This window comes from Fistularia commersonii, chromosome 2, assembly GCF_037954325.1.
Source record: "Fistularia commersonii isolate RoL2024-O1a breed Wild chromosome 2, RoL_Fcom_v1.0, whole genome shotgun sequence".
Classification (NCBI taxonomy): Eukaryota; Metazoa; Chordata; class Actinopteri; order Syngnathiformes; family Fistulariidae; genus Fistularia; species Fistularia commersonii.
Genome location: NC_141285.1, coordinates 16,270,786 through 16,294,886, shown reverse-complemented (window position 1 = coordinate 16,294,886; position 24,101 = coordinate 16,270,786). Strand labels below are relative to the sequence as shown.

Sequence of the window (24,101 nt, the reverse complement as noted above, 5' to 3'; positions counted from 1 at the left end):
TACCTTAAAATCAGCATCAGATTTAACTTTATTTATCCCTGAGGGGCAATTGGGGGACACACATACATTAACTGAAGTCTTTAAATGGGCTGTATGTGTAAGTATGAGTGTATTTTTATCTGTTTAGAGACCCTGTGACTGGCAGATCAGGTTGTATCCACCTCTGGCCGTTTGATTGGGCGATGGGATTTGCTCCAGCTTTCCCAACACTCTTCAACACAAAACTGTGAGCAGTGCAAGAGGTACTGAAAAAAAGGATGGCTGGAACATGACACTTACTAACCAGAGATGATCACTGTGTCGCCCTTTGTAATCTATTAAACTGTAATTATAAAGTGATGATTAAGAGCAATAAAGATTAGTCAGTGTTGTTTCATATTTGCAGTCCATAGATAGGTAGACACATATATAGATGTATTCTATCCAAAAAACAAATGTATATAATGCCCTCATGCAGTTGATAAGCAGAAAAATTTTACTAATTGGGAGCTTCGTAGGGTTAGAAATAGCAGTGCCTGCTATTAAATCAAACATCAATGTAGCTTTATTGCTATTGCTTGGTCAAATTACACACACACACTCTCTCACACACACACAGACACACACACGTGGTTAGAAAGCTGTGTGTTATAGATTTTGCCCATTTTATTGTGTCAATAAAAAAGAACATATTTCCTAACCCTATGCAGATGCATTAAATACATTCTGCCCAAGTTCAGACAGGCTCATTGACACAAGCACAAAAAATGGTCCTGAAATATGTGAAATTCAATGATATCCACTTTGATTTACAAATCAAAATGATTGGTCTGAATTGAGTAAACTTGTTTTATCAATATTTACTTATGAGATGAAATCTCATCAAACAAATTATTGCCATAATCAGATTAATCCCACTTACCGAAACCACTGGCATTCTCTACCAGCAATTTTCTTTTTTACATTTTTTTTTTTTCTGAGAAAAAAAAGAACATTTTAACAATAATATACAGCATCAAACAACAAATAGTATATGAGCAAAGCTTGTCGTTAAACAAAAAATTACTTTATTGCATACTGTCATTCAAAGAAAAAACACTGCAAAGTAGTGCTGTGTTTGAGACCACATTAATATATCAACTACTGAACTATTGAACTATAATTTTGAAAAATTGACTGACATACAGATAAAATGATTGAATATTAATTGTTTTTTCATGCCTTAAATAGTTATACAGTTGAATCTCGTGCTCAAGGGGAAATAAATCTAAACAAGAAACAATGTTATAGACATAGGCTAGGCTACAATCAATTCAGTTAAATGCCCTGGGACTTAAATGTGACAACCGGCCATCAATATTGCTCTCAAAGCATCTGAGGCTTTGCTGTGTTTATGTGTGTGCTTCCCTCAGGCTTCAAAGAGAAAGTGGAGCCTTATGTCCTTAGTCGAAAAAACATGGCTGAAAGTCTCAGTGCCAGCTGGCTCATGTCTCCTGGAGAAGTGAGGTGTGACAATAAATAGAGAATCCGTCACTAACAGCTATGATCACCAAAGCAAATGCCGGTACTAAACCTACTGCTCCGTTTAATTTTAAGAACAGATTTCAAAGCTATGATATATCATTTATATTTGTTGCTTAAGAACAAAGTGTGGTATTTTGTGTGCGTCTTGTAGTGTAATCTATTGACCTTCAAAATCAATACAATAAGAGATCTTTCAGCATAGAAGCAAAGCATATATTTATAGTACTTTATTAACAGTGAATATAAAATATATTAGTAAGTCTTGTTAGTGCTTCAGTATACCCTGTCTTAAAGGGAAAATTCTATTATATGAATGCACAATAATATTGGTCACTATAAAATGATTATAATTGGTTTGGTAAATGGTCCCCACTTATATCGCACATTAATCACCTTGCGGTTCCAAAGTGCTTTTCACTGGATAACATCTACCCATTCACACACACTCACACACTCACACACACATACACACACCAATAGTGGCAGAGATGCCATGCAAGACGTAAGCCTGGCCATCGGGAGCAATTGGGGGTTTAGTGTCCTGCTCAAGGACACTTTGACTGACAGAGAGGAACTGGGGATCAAACCGCCAACCTTCTAATTCGAGGCCCACCTGCTCCATTAACTCAGCTATAGTTACAGTGACCCCGATATATTATGTGTAATATAGTACATTGTTTTAAGTCATATTGTTTGAGAAATTACAGCCAATAGTTTGCCCACTTTTTATCCAACTTCTGCACCCTAACTCAAAAACAAAATATGACAATGAAAGTGCAGACAAGCATCTAAGGAAAAAAAATGCTGTTCATATTTACAATGTATGTTCTGCAAGGTTTCCTTGATAAGGAACAAATCTATCAATTCTAACACAATTATTCTAATATGCCAAGTGAAAGGTCATTATCTAAAACAAATGACAGAGGGAATGAGAAGTGCGAGCAGCGTGGTTATAAACACCCACAAAACAAGTTGGTGATGTTAGTTGTTAGTTGTTAAATGGGATAACCTGTTCAATTACACATGAAATTAAGTTATTGGTTATCTTGGTTATCTTGATCAAAAATATTGAGTAATTATTAGAATTGGCTAAATGGTGTGCATCCCTATAGTTTTGTGACAGTTGTATGGAATACATTTATCTAAGAAAAATATGGAATATATATGTCTCCTGTCCCGACTGGAGTAAACCCTATGTTGTGTATCAGCGACATAACCTTTTCTAAACGTAAGGATCAGAGTGTGTGTGATATCAGTTTCAAATAAACCTTTTGGTCAAAAAAATCATATAGTTTGACACAACCTGACATGATACATGGTCAGGTATCAAACTTTAGTGCTGTGTGTAACATGGTGAGAAATAATTCTTCATGCTAGTATACACTGTGTACTTCAGACAAATACAAGAAGGTCTGCATTGATCTGCCCTGTCTTGACTTTGTCTTGCAGTGCACTTGAGATACATGTTGAAAAATGCAAATTTCCCTGTGCGTATGTTGGCCAGTTTAAAAGCTGAAGTGATCAAAATTTGACAAGTAAATTATGTGATTAGTTTGCTACAGCAGTTTCCAAGCAGCAGGCAGCCAGTCGGACTCCACTGATTTAACACTGCTATTTGGTTGAATGTAGGTTAGTGATATTAGAGCATCTAACGCCTATTGAATACTAATGAAAAGTTATACTACAAAAAAATCCAAGTGTTGACATTCAGAGTCTCAAAGTGATAAAATAATTTGATATTGTCTTCAATTTTAAATAAATGCTGCTCCAGCATAAGCTAACTCAAGAGGCAAGAGTCATGATCACTTAATTTATCTCGTTACTGTCTTGAATGATATAATGTTGCATAGACTAGATAGGTTGAGCTACATAAATGTACACTAAAATTCTACCCTTTATATATAAACATTCTAATAAATAAGAAAGAGTTGTGCCACATTCTGAGGTTAAAGGTAAAACTGCATCTGGTTATGTTTCAACTCTGCATCACAAGACCCTTCCCTGAAAGATTTCAAGGTTAAAAGCTGTATCCATAAACTTTTTCAGCTCATTGAAGTGGGTAGACTTGTTCCCTGTTGCAGGAGCAGCTGCAGGTCCCCGTCCAACATACCTGAAACAAAGATTGAAAATGTTACCCCTGCTTCTCCATCTGGATTTACCATATGAATTTGAAGGTGAAGGTGGATATGAAGCATAAAGGCACATTTACCAAATGGGTTTCTTGTTCGCCACCACAGTGAGAAAACGTGGCCTGATGTAGTCATAGTAACCCATATTCTTGTGCTCCTCCTGACACCAGACGAGCTCTGCATTGTTATATTTTTCAACCTCTGCTTTAACCAGGTCAAATGGGAATGGAGAGATCTGAGATGAAACCAAATAATAACAATAACAAGACATTACAAAAATGAACATCTGCCATGTTGAAATCCAGTCAGTGAGAAAATCAGACACCTGTTCAAGTCTGATGATGGCAAGGTCTTTCTCCATGTTTTGTCTCTTCCTCTCTTTAGCCAGTTCATAGTAGACTTTTCCAGTACAGAAGATTATCCTTTTAACTTGGTCTGCACTTTCACTTGCAGGACCATCTTCTGGCATCAAACGCTTGAATTTAGTGCCTATAGATGACATATTCAATGTAACTACATGGAAAAGGATTAAATTAAAGTTAAAGACATACAATAAAACCTCACTTTTGGCTAGGTCATCAAAACTGGACCTCACATCAGGATGCCTCAGCAAAGATTTAGGAGTGAAAATAATCAGCTGTGGGAAAAACAGGAAAAAAAAAGTTTGCAAATAACAACAAATTGATTCTGTAAGCGAGATCTTTTTTTTGGAATCTTCAAAAAATTTTTATATCTTTCATGCTAATGTGCTGCAACCAGACAGAATGCAACACCAGCACTGGGAAAACAAAACAGTTCAACTAAACAATCAGAAAAAATAAAAATCTGTTGTAATCAGTGTACCGAGTCCAGATGTTCAGACTTTTCAAAAGAAACAAACAATATTATCCCCAATAGGCACCCTCACTAATTTGCTCTTGAAGTTATTTTCTCATGCTTAGCAAAGCGTTGCATTTAAGTGCAACAGGGGATCATTTAGGAGATCCACTGTGGCTGAAACAAAAAACTGAGCTGACATAAAAGCAAAAAATAATTTACACACATTAACTTTACATACACACAAGCACTCTGTAGGACTGAGAGAAAGAGGCACCGTTATATAGAATCAAAAACTATCAGCAAATGATATGTTTTACACATCTGGCATACAAATAAGACAGGATTACTTATATTTCCTACATAATCTAATAACAGAATTTCAAACTGTTATTCTAGATTATGCCATAAATTATTTTTTACCAAATGAACACATAACTTTTTGTTCCTCAGAATATCAAAAATCAACATGCGTGTTAAATGACAAATAAAAAATGAAACTAAGTACCAAAACAGAGAAAATATAATGAAGATAACATTATGCATTACCGGCTTTCTGAATGGCAGCAAAATCTGTCGTCTCAGCACATGACAATAGTTAGCAGGCGTGGAACAGTTGACCACAATCCAGTTACAATCATTGAGCTGCTGGACTTCAAAATCCCCATCAAATTCCTTCATAAAAAAATGAAGAGCAAGGAAGAACAAATGTTACTGACACTGTAAATAACTGTTCATTAAACAACAGTACAGATAAAGTTGTTTTGACTTATTTTTGTTGTCTTTCTTTGTAAAAAAAAGATTCTGTATGGCTGCACTGGTACAATATCTCAGATTAACAGTCACTCATATTACGCATGCATGCATGCAAGTGTGTGCACTCACACACACACACACACATGCGCGCACACGCACGCACACACACACACATTGGCACGGCACACACACACACTAGTATGCGCCCACTAATAGTTTGATCAATATCCCATTTGGAGATGAGGCTGGCAGACTTCTGCTGATGTGGCTTCCTCCTTGAATGTTCCTTCTTTCTAGCTTACCCTTGAGCCCTGGGTAACTGCTGAATACTGCCGCTTTATAGTCCATAATAAAGAAAGTACTCAACTATACAGAAATTGGCAATCATCACTTACGCCATCACATAATTGGTCAAGACATTTTTACATCACAGACATACAGGGAAGTGATCTGGGTCGTCTTTACTCATTTGCAGGAAGCGCTCAGGTCGAGCAGATGAATGTTCCGGACCCTGAGGAAAAAAGAAGTCCAAAAAATGATGAATAAATTGAAGGAATCCCTCTAAAACATTTATTTTAACAAAATCCATAGTCATCTGTAAGTAATACCTAAATGGATTTGAAAAGTGTAAGTGTATTGATTAATTCAAGAATGAATGAGGAAGGCAGAGGCTTGTCTTGTAACCAGCTAAAATGTAAAACTTGTCAACTTGAGTGAGACAAACCAAATTATCATACGTAAAATAGGATACAATACATTAAACACCTAAACCTTTAAACACCTAAACCTTTAAATGGTTATCTCAAAAAGATAACCATTTAAAGAAACATGTCCTTCACCTAGTCAATTATAAACAACCAGAGCACTGTGACTATCTCTCCTCACCATTCCTTCCATCCCGTGAGGTAGCAGCAGGACAATACCATTGTTACGGAGCCACTTGGCTTGGCCTGAGCTGATGAACTGGTCAATGATGCACTGGGCTGTGTTGTGAAAGTCTCCAAACTGAGCCTCCCAGAGAACAAGAGCATTAGGACTAGCCATGGCAAAGCCAAGCTCAAAGCCTGAAATCAAAATTGTTCTTAGATGAAACAATATAGTGGGTTACGAAAACACTCCCACATGCAGGCCTGAGAGAGTTCTTACCCAAAACTCCGTACTCTGATAAAGAGCTATTGCAAACAGTGTAATGAACCTGGTTGTCCCATAGATGGTTCATGGGAACACAGGTACGTTTGTCCACTTCTTGATCATGTAGAACATGGTGACGGTGACTGACATAAAAGAAGCAAAGACAAAAAGCTTACAAAATTTCTCCCAGAACTTGTGAAAGTATAATTAAAACTACAATGAAGAAATATATGGGTAGTTGTCCTCACTTGACAGGACAGAGATATGGTACATACAGAACAAAATGTGCAAGTATTGTGGAAGTTCACACCATCCCATTTTGAAATGTTAGGGGTTATGCACAAATTAAAAGTTCATATATACTGTGTGCAGTTATTAGGCAAGAGATTATTTTGACCATATCATCATTTTATCCATAATTTCCAACTCCTACCTGTATAAACTTGAATGCTTATTGGATTTAATACATATCAAGTGATGTGTATTTGTGTACGGAGGGACGGGATGGCCTAAGGAGATCAACATCCTATATCAAGGTGTGCAGAATTATTAGGCAGATTCTTCTCAGAATGAGCCAAAGAAGAGATTTAACTAACTCTTAAAAGTCAAAAATTGTAAAATTCTTTCGAAGGGATGCAGCACTCTTGAAATGTCTATGCTATTGGGGCATGGTCACAGAACCATCAAATGTTTTGTCGCAATCAGTCAACAGGGTCGCACGAAACATGTCGAGAAGAAAAGACACAAATTAATCGCTGAAAATTTGAGAAGATTCTAATATGAAGCAATCAGGAACCCATTATCCTCCAGTGCTGCCATATTCTACAACTACAACCTACCTGGAGTGTGAAGAAGTACAAGGTGTTCAGTTCTCAGAGACATGGCCAAGGTAAAAAAAGAAGACCGAAATCCAACCACCTCTGAACAAGACACATACGGTAAATTGAAACGTCAAGAATGGGCCAAGAAAAATCTGAAGACCAATTTTTCAAAGGTTTTGTGGACAGATGAGATGAGAGTGACTCTTGACAGACCAGATGGATAGGCCAATGGTTGGATCGGTAACGAACACAGAGCTCCACTTGGACTCAGACGCCAGCAAGGTGGAGGTAGGGTACTGGTATGGGCAGGTATTCTTAAAGATGTGCTAGTTGGACCTTTTCGGGTTGAAAATTGACTCAAAACCAACTCTGAGACCTACTGTCAATATTTAGAAGACACTTTCTACAAGCAGAGGTACAGGAAAAAGTCTGCATCTTTCCATAAGACTTTGAGCCACTGTGTGGCTGGCCAGTAAGGCCTTAAAGATGAAAAACTGACATGGTCCCCTTCTTCACCTGACTTAAACCCTCGTGAGAACTTCTGGGCCCTTAGGCAGAAAATTTACAGTGAAGGTAAACAGGACCACTCTCTGAACAGTGTCTAGGGGGGCTGTGGTTACGGCTGCACAAAAAGTTGATTCTGACCAGATCTAGAAACTGACTTACTCTGTGAATGGACTGTTATTGAAAAGAAGGTGGCCATATGGGTCACTGAGGGTTTTTTTTTTTTTTTCAATTTCAGAAATGTTTATAAATTATTCTTCTTCTTCTTCTTATTATTATGTATTAAATTTTGAGTTTGTTTTATTTTTCTCACTAACAGGAGAAAATAAAGAGAAATGGGAAAATCTTTGTTTTTCATTTGGTTGCATAATAATTCTGCACACTGATAGTTTCCCTAATGGTAAACATCTAGATATTCTCTTCAGAAAGCCAAAATTTTCCCTTTTATTACTGAAATTTTCAAGTTTGAGGGTTTGTTACATTTTGGATTGACCGAGAGCACTGTAGTTGTACAATAACAAAATTAATCCTCAAAAGTACAACTTGCCTGATAGGTGTGTGTGCATTTGTGTGTATGTGTGTGTGTGTGTTTGTGTGTGTGTGTGTGTGTGTGTGTGTGTGTGTGTGTGTGTGTGTGTGTGTGTGTGTGTGTGTGTGTGTGTGTGTGTGTGTGTGTGAAAGAGAGAGAAACTTGTTTCCTTTTGTGGAAGAAAAGACTCATCAAGAGATTGCTTTATATATCCTTTTTTTGAAAAGCAGATATGGTGTCCAGGTTATAATATAAATGTAATAAATGAAAACTACATCATGCAGAGTCCAAACTACTTTGTCAGTCAATTGTCCTGTCTTGTATTATTTTCGTACTCAAACTTCTCAAGAGAGCCGATAAGTTGTTTATTGTTGTCCTTCTTGATCGTGTTGGGTCTGCCGGCAGATAGCGTTGAAGGACCAATCTGAGCTAGTGAGTGGAATTGTGAGTCCTTTTGCATTGTGCATGCATTAAGTATATTCAACATTTTAATCAAATACATTCATTCATTATCTACACGACTTATCCTGCTCCCTGGGTAGCTGGGGTGCTGGAGCCTATCACAGCTGCCATTGGGCGAGAGGTGGGATACAATCTAGACCGGTTGCCTGGCAATTACAATGCCATATATAGAGACTAAGAACTATTCACTCTCTCATTCACTTGTAAGGGCAATTTGGGGTCTCCAACTAAGCTGCATGTTTTTAGACTGTGAGGGAAAACTGAAAATCCGGCGGACACCCCTGCAGTCACAGGTACAACATGCTGACTCCACACAGAAAGACCCCTTGTCAAAATCGAACAAGGGACCTTCTTACTGTGAGGCAGAAGCACTGACCACTGTGTCACTTTTAGTCTAATGAATCACTTAAAAGTAATTTGGACGAACACGATCATTTTTTAAGGCCTTATTTGTACTGTACATACCTCTTCTTTTCCTTTTGGCTTTTCCTTTCAGAGGTCACCACAACAAATCAATCCCTTCCATCTAACCCTATTCTCTGGATCCTCCTCTCTCTTACCGACCAACTTCATGTCCTCTTTCACTATGTCCAAAATCTTCTCCTTGGTCCTCCTCTAGACCTTCTGCCTGGCAGCTCTAACCACAGCACCCTTCTACAAATATATTCACTATCCCCATCTGTATGTGACTGAACCATCTCAGTCTAGCTTCTCTGACCTTATCTCCAAAACATCTAACATGTGCTGTCCCTGTGATAGAATCATTCCTGATCCTATCCATCCTCGTCACTCCCAGAGAGAACCTCCACATCTTCATCTCTGCTTCCTGTCTCTTCCTCAGTGCCATCATCTCCAAACCATACAGCATTGTTGGTCTCACAACTGTCTTGTACACCTTTCTTATTTTTTCTGTGCATAACTCGATGGATATTTCTCCCTGAGCAAGAAAATAAAGGAGGTGGTTAGAATACAAGGACTAAAACAGGTCCACTAGCATGCCAATTCATTTATTTATGAATGAGTGGTGCAGTAACCAATTTAATATAACGACATCTAGTAGCTCATTGGTCTGACTTTGACACACACACAAAAAGGAACCATTTGTGATGTTCGCATCTCATACCACAATAGGATTTTCTGGAAGATAGGCAAAATTGTTATCAACAATAATTTAGTGATTTTGCAAGATAACGAATCTTTTACAATGTAAAATTATTTTAAAATTACTTGAGAAAATATTTCCAACTAACACTACAATTACTTGCACAATTCATTTTTCTAATTCTTACAATAGAAAACAAAGAATAGCAGCAATTTTTCTTTTGAAAATTTCTGGTAATTTATTGTAATTTATTAATAATTTCTTGTGCTAAGCAAAGGTCTGTGAATGTAGGCAACAGCATTTTATTATTACATTCATAATTTTCTCTCTGTCTCTCACCACTATATGTATAGATTTACATATATAAAATACACACATTTTCAGGACATTCCATAAAAGGCAGAAGATAATGTGGGGTAAACACACACACATACAGACACCTCATGAGGAGCAGCTAGATATTTCCTTGTATTTGCTCAGTACAAAGCCCGAGGTGTGCTGATTTGAGCTTTAACAAGCTATGCCAGCTCTAGTTCCCAGTGTACAAAGCAGCATTCAAGGATCAGACAATCATGTAAGGCCCATTGACCTCATCACTCCAGTGCCATCTACACATACACATGCACACCAAGTCACACAGTGCCAGGGGTTATGTAATGGTCATGCAAAAATATAAGGAGGAGGAAATAAGCAAACCAGCTGATATTATCTTGAATATAATGGGAAGACAAGATAATTATGAATTGATTCATTTAAATAATATCATTCATAATTATGGACTAATGAGGTCACATAATGCATAATTGTAATGTTTGATCCTTGCGGGATATACAGTTTTACTCATGAAGAAATCTTTTGATGAAAAAAGGAAATGTAGAGCACATGAAATTAGTTGAAGTAGCCCATTTTTTATTCTCATTTCAGTGGCATGTAATTTGAGGCTGAAAACCCTCTAAATAGTAAGATCTTTCTCTTGGATTGCTTCATAAACTGCGCACACCTCTGTTTCTTTTGTGAGCCTGTACATGTGCTTATACGTGCGCAAGCACACAGACACACACACACACACACACACACACACACACACAACTCCTGCCTGGGGGCCCCATTAGTCAGGGAAAGAGGTGCAATGCATGGGCCCATGCAAACCCACCCGAACACAACGACTGAATCCATTAGTCCACACTGTTACATACGCTGCAGTCACACAAGCAGGCATATTCAACTGTGACATGCCAGTATGCTCTGCTCTTCAGAACTTAAAAGTGGGGGATCAAAAGGGGTAAGAGAAGGAGAAAAGGAATGATGGGTGGCACACAATAAGTACAAATGACCCCCAATGTGGAGGAATACAAAACCATATAAGGGGATTTGATAAAAAAAAAGGATGAACGGTGGTCAATATCTTAATCGTTTGTTTGAGCCAGAAAATGGACCTGCTGCAAAGCACAATAAATGCGGGGAAATAGACAGTATATGTGAGGTAAACAGAGAAACCCAATAGCCCCTGGTTAGTTAGTGTGATGTATGTCGCTTTGAGCTATGGGAGGGGTTTGCGGTGGATGGGGGGATGCAATGTCAGTGAAGATAGGCTGTTGGAGAAATGATAGGGGACAGATGAGACAGGCGCAGTGGAAAGGGGGAGCTGGTTTTGTTCACGTGTCACTTGTTACCCTCCATACCATGACAACACCATGTGGGCTTCACAGCTCTCAGGAGACTGTGCTGACGTCTTCTGTCTGCCACACTCCCCACTCTGCAAATTACTCCATTCACCATCTTAAACAGCCTTTTTTTATCCTTAACTGTGGTCAGGCAAACTGACCCTGACAAACTGAACAAATGTGTCAATTTAATTCTAAACTAGCAGATTTAGAGCAATTTTGGAATAAAATGCTGTAAAATCACAAATGTAATAAAAAACTATGCTAAAAAAAGAAGCTTATATAAAGCTTCACTAAACATTTATTAAACATCAGTCAGATACACAAGTTGGGTTTAACTTAACCTCTTTGTTATTAATAAATTCATTTCACCAACAGATATTCAACCTTAAAATGCTATAGTATGATAATGGAACTGATGTGAAAAAACAGAACTGAATGATACAAGATTTTTTCGAGTTCAATACATATGATACCAAATTCTAGTATAGGTGTGGAAAAGGTGTCCCAGTGAAAAATATATAACAGTAATTCCACTTCTTTATACATGGTCAGTTTATTATTACTGCTTCTCTGCTCCCTACAAAATTTCTCAGCTAATTTTAGGTGATTTCAAATTCATGCCCTGATTTTCATGCAATTTCTCTTGAAAATTTCTGGTCATTTATTGCTAATTTATAAATAATTTCTTGTGCTAAGCAAAGGTGTTAAACATTTTGTTATTAAATTCATGTATATTTTGTCTGTCTCTCCACCATTATATATATAGATTTACATTACACATATACACAGTTCACACAACACACACATCTTCAGGACATTTGGTAAAAAGCAGAGGATAATGTGGGATAAACACACACACATACGCACACACACGCACACACACACATACACACATCAATTTTAATCACACTTTCTTAAAGATCATAACCTGCAGTCAAATATTCTAGTTTCTCTATGAGCTAATTCAGTAAGTTAAGACAATGACTCATCAAGGACCTCAATGCTGTAAAACTATAAAAGGGAGAAAAAAAATAAAACTATAAAAGGGAAAAAAAAATAAAACTATAAAAGGGAAAAAAAAATCAATATATTCAAAAAACTTGAGGACACTCCCATAGATCAGCTTTTCCTCGTGGAGATGCAAGCACCTACCTTTAAAGTCGTGTGTTTGTGTGTGTGTGTGCAAGTGTGTGTATTTGTGTTACTCACTTTTCTCGACAACCCTATACACATTATGTGCCAAAATAATTTGAATGAGCAGTCCCTATAATTTGGTCTCCGAGAGACCAAACTTGTTTTCCATCCAGATACTAAGCTGTTGAAGATTTTTCTTGATCTGACTCACTGTACCGCCTTTAGAGAACTGCATATTTATCGATCTAAAAAACCTCAACTATCAAGAGTCATTCTCTATTTGACTGTTAAGGAAACACCAATTTGGTAAAAATGAATTATAATATCATAATGGCTTGCAAGTTAAGCCATATGATAATTAGACTCAGGTTTGTGTTTGATTGAGTAGCAGGAATCACCCTGAAGAGACATTTCTCAAGTAGTTCACTACCCTTGTTCATTACAAACCAGCAGCGATTATTTAGTGTGTGCCCTGCAGGGATCAGCATTAAAATCAGGTGGAAAAAAAATATGGATTAAGAAAGAAATTACAAGGAAACTAGAAAGACAGGAGAAACAATTTACTAGGAAATGGCAAAAGAATTAGCAAATACAAAGGGATCAGAAAACGTCTAGCAATTATTTGTTTACATCTGTTAAGAATGGCCTGATATCCTGTCTTTAAATGCTTTTAAGAGACTTCAGAATTCAGCTGCATAACATTGTTATGGTTTTGTTTATGTAACTTTATGGTAATAATAACCCTTAAAAGTTGAATGCAAGATGGGGAGCAGGGAAGCTACTTTAATACAGTCAGCTTGTACCCCACACTGTGTTAATCCAGGCCTAATTATGAGCAGGAATAGATGGATTTATGAAGATCATTATGAAGGGAACACTGAGGTTTAAGTTGCAATAAAACAGGCTCACCTAAATGTGCCGCGTTCTACATCCTGCCCACTGAGTCGTACATGGATTCCATCTTTGAGAAGAGAACCAAAAGCCATGTACTCTCCAAGAGCCCAGTCCATCTTCCGGTTTTTCACCAAGTCGGCCCGACCACGCAGAATGCGTGCCACACCTCTCAAAGACATACAAAAAATAGGGAAAGACAATATTTTGGAAGAGCATTGGGGAAGGGGACGTAAAACTCGTAGTGTTGTAGAAAACTCTAAACCAACACCAAAAACCCTTATGAAGTCTGCTCTGGCCAGTCTTGGGCATAACAGCGGCTGAACTACCTGACACTACAGTAAAACATATTGGCAAATGTAATAGACAAAAGTGTGGTAATCCTTGCATCAAGTTGTTATGTATATTGAAGTGCATGTATTCATTATTACTCCAAAAAGATCATTCCTTTGTGAAATAGCTGGCTGAGACAATATATTAATTTTGATTTCATCAGATTACAAGGATTAACTGTGTTGTCTCACTGAGAATTCTCACCAGGATGGATCTTAAAATCTTCCAGGGGCACTGAGCTTGCTGTGTGGCCAATGTGCTTGAGAACCTCCTCATCAAGTCCAGTGGGGAGACAGCTCATGCTCTTCGGCTCTCCCTCAGCTGTAAAGAAGTCTACAAGGAGAGACAATGTCAGCAGGAATTGAAATTGCAGACAAAAAAGCAGAAAGCAGTCAGTAAAAGAAAAGAGATTGTTTACCAGGCCATGGGGAGTCAAGCCAGTGCTGAATATGTAAGATCTTTTCATCCTTTGAGCTGGTATATGCCTCCTCACATATTTTGTCATATTTAGCAACTTCCTCCTGCAACCACATTTTAATTATGTATGGATATGTCAAGATACTGTCTTAACACATGATAAGGATGATACAAGGCTCATGGGTTGATACCCACATGAAAAATCTAAATAAGATGAGAGCATACATTTTGGATCTCTCATTTGTTCCTTGTTTGGGCCAGTTTGAAAATCATTTATTTATCTATAAGATTGCACTGGAAGACAGCAGCCAGTTGCAGCAGCTCACCTGCTGCTATAACACACGAATTTCCCCTTGGGAATCAATGAAGAATTCATTTATTCATTTGTTGTATTTTCTAATTATTTGACAACATTTGTTTATTGTGGACCAGAGTACATAATTTTAATGGCATGGTATTGCGATAGGTCTGTGTGTGTGTGTGTTGTGTGTGTGTGTGTGTGTGTGTGTGTGTGTGTGTGTGTGTGTTTGTGTGTAATAGATATAGTTGCTCTTTCAGTTGATGTATAAGTAATTTTTTTAGCGTATTTAGTGTAATGTAAACTTATTTTTTCCATGATCTTGAAAGGGTGATTGTGGTATAGACAGTAAAATTATGAATGATACATTTTTATGTAAAAAAAAAAACCTACAGTTCTGAATATTTTTGTACATTGCATACACCAATATACACAATGCAATGTTTTTATCATCACATGGTGCTATCACACACAGCATTGTTATACCACTAGTCATGCATGCGTAAAAATAGTTGCTTCTTCGTTGCTGCTAAACATTTAACTTTAATTGAAGTCATATTGCTTCCAGACAGATAAGAGAAAGCAGAGAATAAGAGAGAAAGCAGTTGAGGAAAAGCATCTTCACAAGTAGTTATGGCCATGCTTTGCTATATTTTAAATGGGCTCTTTCCAAGGGCCCATACAGCTGACCACTCAAATGAAAACAATGTCCATCAAATGCCAGGAGCCAGCATAGCATAAAGGTACTGCAATATTTCTCTGGTGTAAAAATGTTCAGAATGGATATTATAATCCAACTTTATTTTTTTGGCTAAACAACCTTGGCAATTTCATAGAATGGCGCCCAAATGTGAAGCATATCTCAAATACAGGAGGAAATATTTACACTGTGTGAAAGATTGTAAAAAGGAGTTGATTAAACTGCAACAGTAAACTGAAACTGAAAAAGACCAGCACCAGCACAGCACACCCATTTGCAGACTACAGCAATATCTAGGTGTGGTTAAATGCAACCAGTCAAGTAAAAGGTAATATCAAATATAAATATTCAGTATAAGCTATAATTATAAATAGCTTTCAAACAATTACAAATGGCATATTACCTACCTCAAATTCCTGCAGTGTCACAGCTCCCTCAGCAATAAGCTTGTCTGAGTATTTTTTCAGCACGTGTTCTTGCCGTCGGATCTGTTTGTACATCAGTGGCTGGGTGAACATGGGCTCATCCATTTCATTGTGACCAAAACGTCTGTAACAAACCTTTGAAAATGCATATTTTAAATATAATGTGATGTGCATGGGTGTAATTATAAATCTGTTTCCTGTTAACCCATCAAGACTCTTGGATGACGGACCAGATCGATAACAACATCCTTGTTGAAGGTGTTCCTCCACTCTGAAGCCACCTGGCACACATACATGACAGCCTCTGGGTCATCGGCATTTACATGGAAAATGGGTGCATTGACAACTCGAGCAACGTCTGTGGGGTATGGAGAGGAGCGTGCCACCCGAGGATCCGTAGTGAAGCCAATCTACAGTATATGCACCAATAGTTGTTAATCATCTGACATGTATCACCATACACAAAATATATATAAGAAGCCAAAGTACTTCAAAAAAATCTGATGCTGTGCACAGTACAAAAGCCAATGTTATGTTATAGTTTTTTTAGAATCATTAAATTTACAGCACAATCATGTAACCTGTAAAGCCCTAAAATGTTGAGGTCCTAATTCCTCTTCATCTTTTTAACTCCAAACAAATGACAGTATTATCATTCTGCCATGGTAGTTAATATCAGGGTTTCTAAAACTTAATTCAAATTAGACTGCAATATAAATAAATAAATGTTTGATTACTATTAGAAGGAGAAGAATTGTACTAATTGTAATATAAAATGTGATTTTGCTGTGAAAGTTATTTTATGTATTATTAGAAAATAAACAAAGTGAAGGCTTTTTTCCATCTCAGTACAAACACCAATTATCATACCTGGTTGTTAACCACCACGTGGATGGTGCCATGTGTGGTGTAAGAAGGGAGCTCACTGAGGTGGAAGGTCTCATACACAACTCCTTGGCCAGCAAAAGCAGCATCACCGTGCATCAAAATGGACATCACCTGGAAAAAAATATAACTGCCTTACCAAGCACAAGCTTTTGCACTAACAACACAACGGATCATCCTATCTGCTCCCGAAACTTAAAAGGTCGCTTTCATGCTTCTTACAGATTAACATACCTTTTTGCCCTGAGTATCTCCCCTATAGAACTGCTCAGCCTTGGCCTTGCCTTGAACAACTGGATCCACTGCTTCAAGGTGTGAGGGGTTTGCCATCAGTGACAGTGTAATGTTCTTATCAGTCTCACGGTTAATTCTCTCGTGATACATCCCCAGATGGTACTTGACATCCCCTGAACCCTATCAGTATAGAAGAAATTATGAAGTATGAGTAGAAACGGGGCCTGGAGTATCATTATGTTTATCATATACAGTAACTGTCAAAATATTTCCCGTTAAATCAAAACGGCACACTTTCCCTTTGGCCCAAGCATTATTGAACCATCTTTGGCAAATGAATGTGTCTGTCAATCGTCTAAAGTATCTAAAATTATATAAGATCACTTCAACTTCTGCTGATTCCAAAAATTTAGTACTACCGTAGTTACTATAGACAAACCAGAGCATAAGATCAGCAGTTTCATGAGGTACTATTTATTCTCTAAATAATAGGTCATACATTATACAATTTAAATATTTCGACATTGTCAATGCTAGCATCACAGTTGGAAGTTGAATAATGCCAAAATAATTTCAAGCAAATTGCAATTCTGAATACAGTCTATAAGTTACGCAAGCTGTTGCCTCCTCCAATACGTTTACCACAGTCTCTTGTGCTTAATTCCCTTACCTCATCAGCAGCCTCTAATTTTGGATCAAACTGACAGAAAATGTGATCCAAGTCCTTACGGATTACATTGGCCAACACATTTAGACGACCCCTGGGTGCAGAGTTTATAATGCCATCAGAAAATGTCTGCATTTAATCAAATGAATGGTGCCAGAAAGTGTAATGTATGTTACCTATGTGGCATCCCCATGATCACACTGTCTATGCCTGCCGCACTTGAATTATCAATTATTGTTTTAAGGGCAGGGATGAGCACTTCACAGCCTTCCAGACCAAACCGCTTTTCTGATGACCACTTCCTGGCCAGAAAGTCCTCAAATCTAAATAGGAAAAACAGCATCTGACTCAGTGCTTTAATGTCGGACATACTGTATAGTAGAGTGAATAATAAACGCAGCAACAAAAAAAGCAGGAATAACTAATGAAACATTTAGCAGATACAATGAGCTCAGAAGAAAAAGTGAGATGTTGAGCAGACTCTGGTAATCTATAACTAAAAGTGGGATATTGTGTTGTCACCATAAAGTAAACCAGTAGATCATTTATAACTCCTGACCGTGTAGATCTGATCAGGCGGGCAAGCAAAGTTCTCTTTTCAGCTTTAGTGAACTGCATGATTCCTGGTGTCTCAAATTTCTGCCGAATCCATTGACACTGATCAACGTTGTTTATGAACATGAACTCAACACCTATGTGACCACAGTAGGACATCTGAAAAACATAGAAATTACACAGAATATGACTGTATAGTTTTAGCAAATTGTAGGAAAGATTTGAGGTCAAGTCAACAGAAAGCAGTACCTCTAGTCTGCGTATGACCTCTCTTAAAGGAAGAGTGGTCTCCTTTCCTCCAATGAAGGTAGTTGGAGGCAGTTGAAAGCTCCTATCCAAGTCAGTCTCATCCAAGCCATAGAAACCTGTGATTTAAAACACAGGATTGATTAATGCTCACAAAGCAGGTATATCAAATAGCTGGCCGAGCACAGACTCTAAATATACGTATATATTCTACCTGAAAACTGAGAGATTGCTAGAGCTCTTTTTTTTTTATTACAGTTAAACATTTCATCTTGTAAATGACTGCGAAGGCTATTAATTTGCGGGAGGTCAGTTCCACTACATCTCAATATTAAGAAGAAAAAACAAAATAGTCCAAACAAAGTCTATTTTTAAAGTCTCATTAAAAACCTCCCTTCCTTTTGGTTGAACTGATAATATTGTTGGTGAATCAGGTACCGCGTAAACACGGAAGGGCATCTTCAGAAACTCAATGGAGGATTATGATAACCCTTATGGTAACCCTTCTCAGTTTCTAAGCGGCTTCTACTGTTTGAGGAGCCAAAAAATAACTACCTGATAGCTAACATATATTGATGGAATATAAAAACAACGATCAATAATTTTCAGTCAAACATCCTGGTAAGTATCATTGGCCCCACATACAGTTTGGTGCTAACAAAGCCCACCGGTGGGAGCTGCTCAAACTCAAGATCGCAGGCAGTATAAGAGGAGACAGGTGCAAATCATATTAAGAGCACAGCAAAGACAAAGGGGGCCAAGAATAGACTCATGTAGAATCAGCTGACCAAATCAGGGGCTACGCAGGGAGTTATTAGATTTCATTAGTGAGCTATTGGCCTTGTGACAATACATTATGCAATGCTATTTCTTGACACACACTGATTACTGATAACTGTAGTCAAAAGACCAAAAACGCTCTCCTGTTCAATTACTATTATAGGATTCTCCAAAGAGACCCACACCCAAGATCCTTCAGAAAAATAAATAACGTGGCTAGAGCCATGACAAGCGCTGTACTGGGACTTAATGACAAATTTGCACTAGCCTACTATAAATTAAGCAGAGCAGGTGATGAGGTATTTTATATTGAATCCGCTCTTACACGCTTGGGTCTAGTAATTCCTAAAACACAAAATCAGAGATGAATTACAATCTACTACATGACATGCATATGTGTACTATACGAAGGGATACAGAAACTGACATCATGGTAAGATAGTAAACTAGGTGCAACACTGAATACAGCCTACATATATGTATTATTCGATAAATGAAGAACACCGAGAAAAACAATCAAGCCCGACGTCTGTAAGCATAAGCACCATCATGAGTTAATTACAGAAAAAGACTTCAATCGGTAGAATCTCATCCACCTATATAATAGCCTTTGGGTTCATGTCTATACCTTTAGGTGTAGATGCAATCAAGACAAGATCTTAACAGACATACAGACAGAACAAGACAGTATAATCAGACCTGCATTTTCAACATACGTTTTTCAACATAAGTTTTCTTGAAATGCTCCTTTTTTTTAACTTGTGTCAAGAGTAAAGGCTGGCTGTATATTAATATTTGCTTAATATCTTCTAATGCTATTGTAGCACAGATTTCCGTCATTTCAAATATGATACACTACAGATATGCTACTATCACGATTAATGACGTGTGTTAGCAAAAATACCATGGACAAAATAGCAGTTGGTTATCTTAAAAATGTCATGGCCCTCGTCTGGAAAACAGCAAAACAGCTGCATATAACTCAAATATCTAAAAAGAGTAGGGAAAACAAGTCAGAAAACACATTAAATAATAAAGGGAAAATAATTATTAAAAATCAGGAAAAAGTGGTCATTGCCTTGCAGGAGAATAGGTGTTTAAGTTAGAGAAAACTAGGAGCAGAACATTTTATCCAAGTATGACAATTTTTTTAAATATAACAGTTAAGGGTCAGCTCAAAATGAAACCAGAGATGCTCTGTAATCACTTCTACTAATTTAGATACGTGTTAATTTATTTGTGTTGTATATCTGCGGTATAATGTTACATACCAAACAGATATCATGGTATTAAGAATTGTGATCGCACACACACATCCACACAGGCACATACACACGCAAAGACAATGCAGCAACATCTTGCCACTGTCACTTTTCAAATTTTAGTCACCTAATTTATCAATCGTGGTAATCAGGTCGGAGGGAACAAAGGAGTCCAGATCAGCTTCAAGGATTCCCAGTGGGTCTAGCTGGGCTACATGGTGACCACGAATCTGCATGAAGAGAGGTGGGCAAAAGACAAAAGAAATGGGGGTATAACATGTGAAAGACATGAAACATGGGAAGGGTAAGAACAAGAAGAAATTCACCAAGTCACTGCCATCGTGAGTATAAACAGCTGGAGACGCTAACACACACTTAAAGGGCAGCCTCTCTTAGAAAAGAGCCCCGTGGGAGTGCTTTTATGTCTACGTACACACAATCACATTTCTACCAGGATCGCTACAAGCTGGGAATAAAGGCCTCTGCCAAAAGACAGAATTTAATAAATCCCTCAGATAGTTCTTTGAATTAATTGGAGGGCGCAAGGAAATGTTACCACCTGTTTTGTTTAAGTAGTCTCTTTGATATTTCCATTTTAAAAAATCGGCAAGGGTAAGTAGGTTAGAAATAATCTCGCAATTAGCATACCCTCTTGCAGGGACAAACAAATTGCATATTCCTTTTAATAGAGGGACACAGTGTACAAACATGTCTTGGTGCCAGTTGCATCTTTTACGCAGAGCCAATTGGTTTCTATCTGATGAATTTTTCACAGACATATTGGAGGTACAGTGCAAATAGTTTGTTACAGTTGGGGGATGATATCTTAACTCCATGTGACCTTTTTTTTTCAACTTTGTAAAACATATCTAAGACTTGTATGTTTGTCACAGCTGGTCAAGAGGAATGTGAGGTACCTGATAGGCTCTAATGAGAGTGTGTACAGCCAGATGGTCCTCCACTACTTTCTGCGTCATGTCTGACGAGTGGGACAACACTCGGCCCTGGAGCAGAGCAGAGGGGCGTCTCTCACCCTCCTCGCCAGATGGACTGGAGGCCTGAACGTTACGGAAGAAAATGTCCCAAGACTAGAATGTAGAGAAAAACGGGTCAGAGAAAGGATAAACACATTAACAAAATCAGATATATTAGTGCTACTTGATGGCCTAAAATAAAATCACTGAACATAATTTCCAAGATTGTGTTTCCATTTGAGTGTGTAAATTACATCTATTATCTAGATATAAAAAAGTATCTTGATTTTTCTTAAATAACAAAAATACATAATGTTACAGTGTATATTGTGAAACAGAGGTTGTGTGCCATCATCTTTAGGTCTTTTTTCTCTAAGTTCCTGAGAGTTCCTTAGCTTGTTTCAATAACCAGGGGAAAATGACATGTAGATTGGGGCTTGTCGTCAAAACCACTAAGCACCTAATGGAATTTATTTTAATTCAGCAAGAGATTAAAAGTGTAATGAGATGACTTCTTGTCATACTGAGGACACTGTAAATTTATTTTATTATTAATCTGACATGCTTGGTTGATTTGTCATACTTTGGCAGCGTTACCTCATGCACGCTTTTATGGTCCTGCAGCCAGGCGAAATACATCTCCTCCACATAGCTGGAGCTACCAATCATTGCTTGAGTGGGTGCTGCTTCAGAGTAGCAGCTTCGCCTGGGGTCAAACCTGGGCCTCGCTGGGTTGGCTCCACATCCACGCAACCAATGATTCCCTCCAAAACAGCCGCCCCTCAGCACACCAACCAACACCCTAAACTGATTCATGGCTGCAAACAAGAGGGCACATTTTAAGTCACTTCATCTTCTGGCATGTCATATGTACTCAACTGCTAAAGAATAAAATACAAGAGTAAAGAGTAAAGCCACAAAGTATAACCAAATGACATCACAATGACGATACACCCATCACAAGGAAACAGTATAGTTGTAGTAAATGTTATTCTAAAAAACCAAGCACTGGTATAAAAATATGAAATCAATTAATGCAAAAAAGTTAACTATACAGTAAACAAATCAGATTTTGTTCTTTTTTACAGTTATTTCTAGGGTGTTTTATGCAATTGCTAAACATTTTTCCAAACAAAGTTTAACTAGATCTGACTGTTATTGCCTATATATATATATATATATATATATATATATATATACATACACAAAAAAAAAATACAAGCCATATATATATATATTGCTATTTCTTTAACTTTATAAAATATTTTAAAGAAAAATTGCCATTGATAAATCAGTTGCACTTTATATGCTGAGAGCACTTTCATTTCCTTTCTTCATATCAATTCTGTTCTATTAAGTTTATTGACTTGTATTTTTGTATTCATTTGATATTGATACGACTGCAGTCGTGCGCTGCTGCTAACAGGAACAGGAACGCAGCTGCGTTGGTTGAGCGACTTGTGGAGAAAGCAACTTCCAGTTTTATCGCGGTGGTACCGACTCGTCTTCGCAGAGGTGGACATGGCCAAATAGCGCATATCCGCAAATAGTAGTCTATGGTTCGGTACTGCAGTGCAAAAAAATCTCTAGCACCTCCTCACCTGCTACTGCGCGATGCTAAACAGGCTCCTCCGGGCTACAGTGCCGCTGAATAGCGGCCGTGTCATCGTTTAACGGTTTCTGTGGACCACTAATCCCTCAACGTCAACATAAATCCTCATATAATCTCCCCTCGCCTGTCCCCGTGGAAAAGCACGGCTCCGGCCAGCAAAAACATTCAAATTGTCACCAGCTTTATTCCAGAAATTGCATTTACCTTAGAATGCGCCGTTTTTTGACTTTATCATCGCCGAGGGGCGTAAGTAGGACAGGTATCAGGGAAGGTGACCCAGAACCGGGTGTAGGACACGCCTCTCTGTTAGGTGGTGCTCCCGCTGCACCCATAGGTGCTGCTGCTGCTGTTACACACAGGCTCGATGTCACAGAGAATGCAGTCATCCCTTATAATTATTGAATTGAACGTTTGGATTCTTTAAAATACAATTCAGTTCCTTGTAAGAAATTAATGAAAATACTATCAGCAATGCTATAAAATCAGTAGAGATTTTAATAATTGCATTAATCCTGGCAGTTCACCTTTTGAGCAGGCATTTTTCCATAAATCACTTGACACGCCTTTTTTCCTCAGTGTTAATTAAAGAAGCCAATTAAACATTTATAGAGGCAGAACATGAGTCATTTGAGCAAGTGGTTTCAGATTGATGGGTCTCCACCTTGAGTGGGTAAAACAATGAAATAATTGTCCCTTTCTCAAAGCCTCTTCTCTCTTCTCATCTGGATTCTCATCTTTCATATGTCGCTGGCAAATAGCGAATCAGTATAATTAATCATAAACAAACTATAAGGAAAAAAAATCGAGTGTGCAGACGTTGCGAAATAGACCATAGACTAGTAAATCAAAATCCCAAAACATCCATTATTCACAGCTTTGCAGTCTAAGTTTTAAAGTGGTTATCTTTGTGTAACAACCAAAAAGGAGGTTTAATGTGACTGTAGTTATACCCACTTTTAGCTGCAGATGGAAAAAAGCAAGAATTTTCCAGGGTTACTGAATTCTTTATCGCTAAAAAACATAAAATAGTTCAGTCCTCAGACAAAGAATTATTCCTGATTTGTTATTTGCATTTGTTTGTTTCTGCTCCCCAGGTGACCTGGAGAATGCAGGGTCAGGCAATTATGAACTGAAATGCCATTTTGTTGTAGTAACGCTGGAGCCTGACAAAGATGGAGTGAAGACCATTTGCTTTCTGGCGTTTTATTAATAGTGTTCATCGATGAAAAGACCTGTGCCGCTGGGTAACACTATGGGCTTGCTGTTAA

General features: G+C 37.8%; 1 protein-coding gene across 4 annotated transcripts; it reads right to left on the bottom strand.

Annotated features, from left to right (window-relative positions):
- Positions 1-648: 648 nt before the first annotated feature.
- Positions 649-23,174, bottom strand: ogdhl (oxoglutarate dehydrogenase L). Of its 4 annotated transcripts, none has more exons than XM_086170581.1 (23): positions 23,038-23,174; positions 21,819-22,039; positions 21,165-21,335; positions 20,375-20,477; positions 18,209-18,324; positions 17,964-18,118; positions 17,581-17,727; positions 17,408-17,498; positions 16,738-16,917; positions 16,489-16,617; positions 15,849-16,028; positions 15,601-15,753; positions 14,197-14,299; positions 13,983-14,111; positions 13,464-13,614; positions 6,351-6,478; positions 6,090-6,268; positions 5,644-5,715; positions 4,998-5,123; positions 4,197-4,269; positions 3,958-4,121; positions 3,713-3,867; positions 649-3,613 (listed from the first exon to the last, which is right to left on the bottom strand). In XM_086170581.1, the coding sequence occupies exons 2-23, from the start codon at positions 22,035-22,037 to the stop codon at positions 3,490-3,492; spliced, it is 3,048 nt and encodes a 1,015-aa protein (XP_086026707.1). In that variant the 5' UTR covers positions 22,038-22,039; positions 23,038-23,174; the 3' UTR covers positions 649-3,489. The 4 variants fall into 4 exon arrangements, with proteins under 4 accessions (XP_086026707.1, XP_086026698.1, XP_086026716.1 ...); XM_086170572.1 differs by lacking the exon at positions 23,038-23,174 and adding an exon at positions 22,823-23,026; XM_086170590.1 differs by lacking the exons at positions 649-3,613; positions 3,713-3,867; positions 4,197-4,269; positions 23,038-23,174 and adding an exon at positions 22,823-23,026 and having other exon boundaries at positions 3,964-4,121.
- Positions 23,175-24,101: the final 927 nt, after the last annotated feature.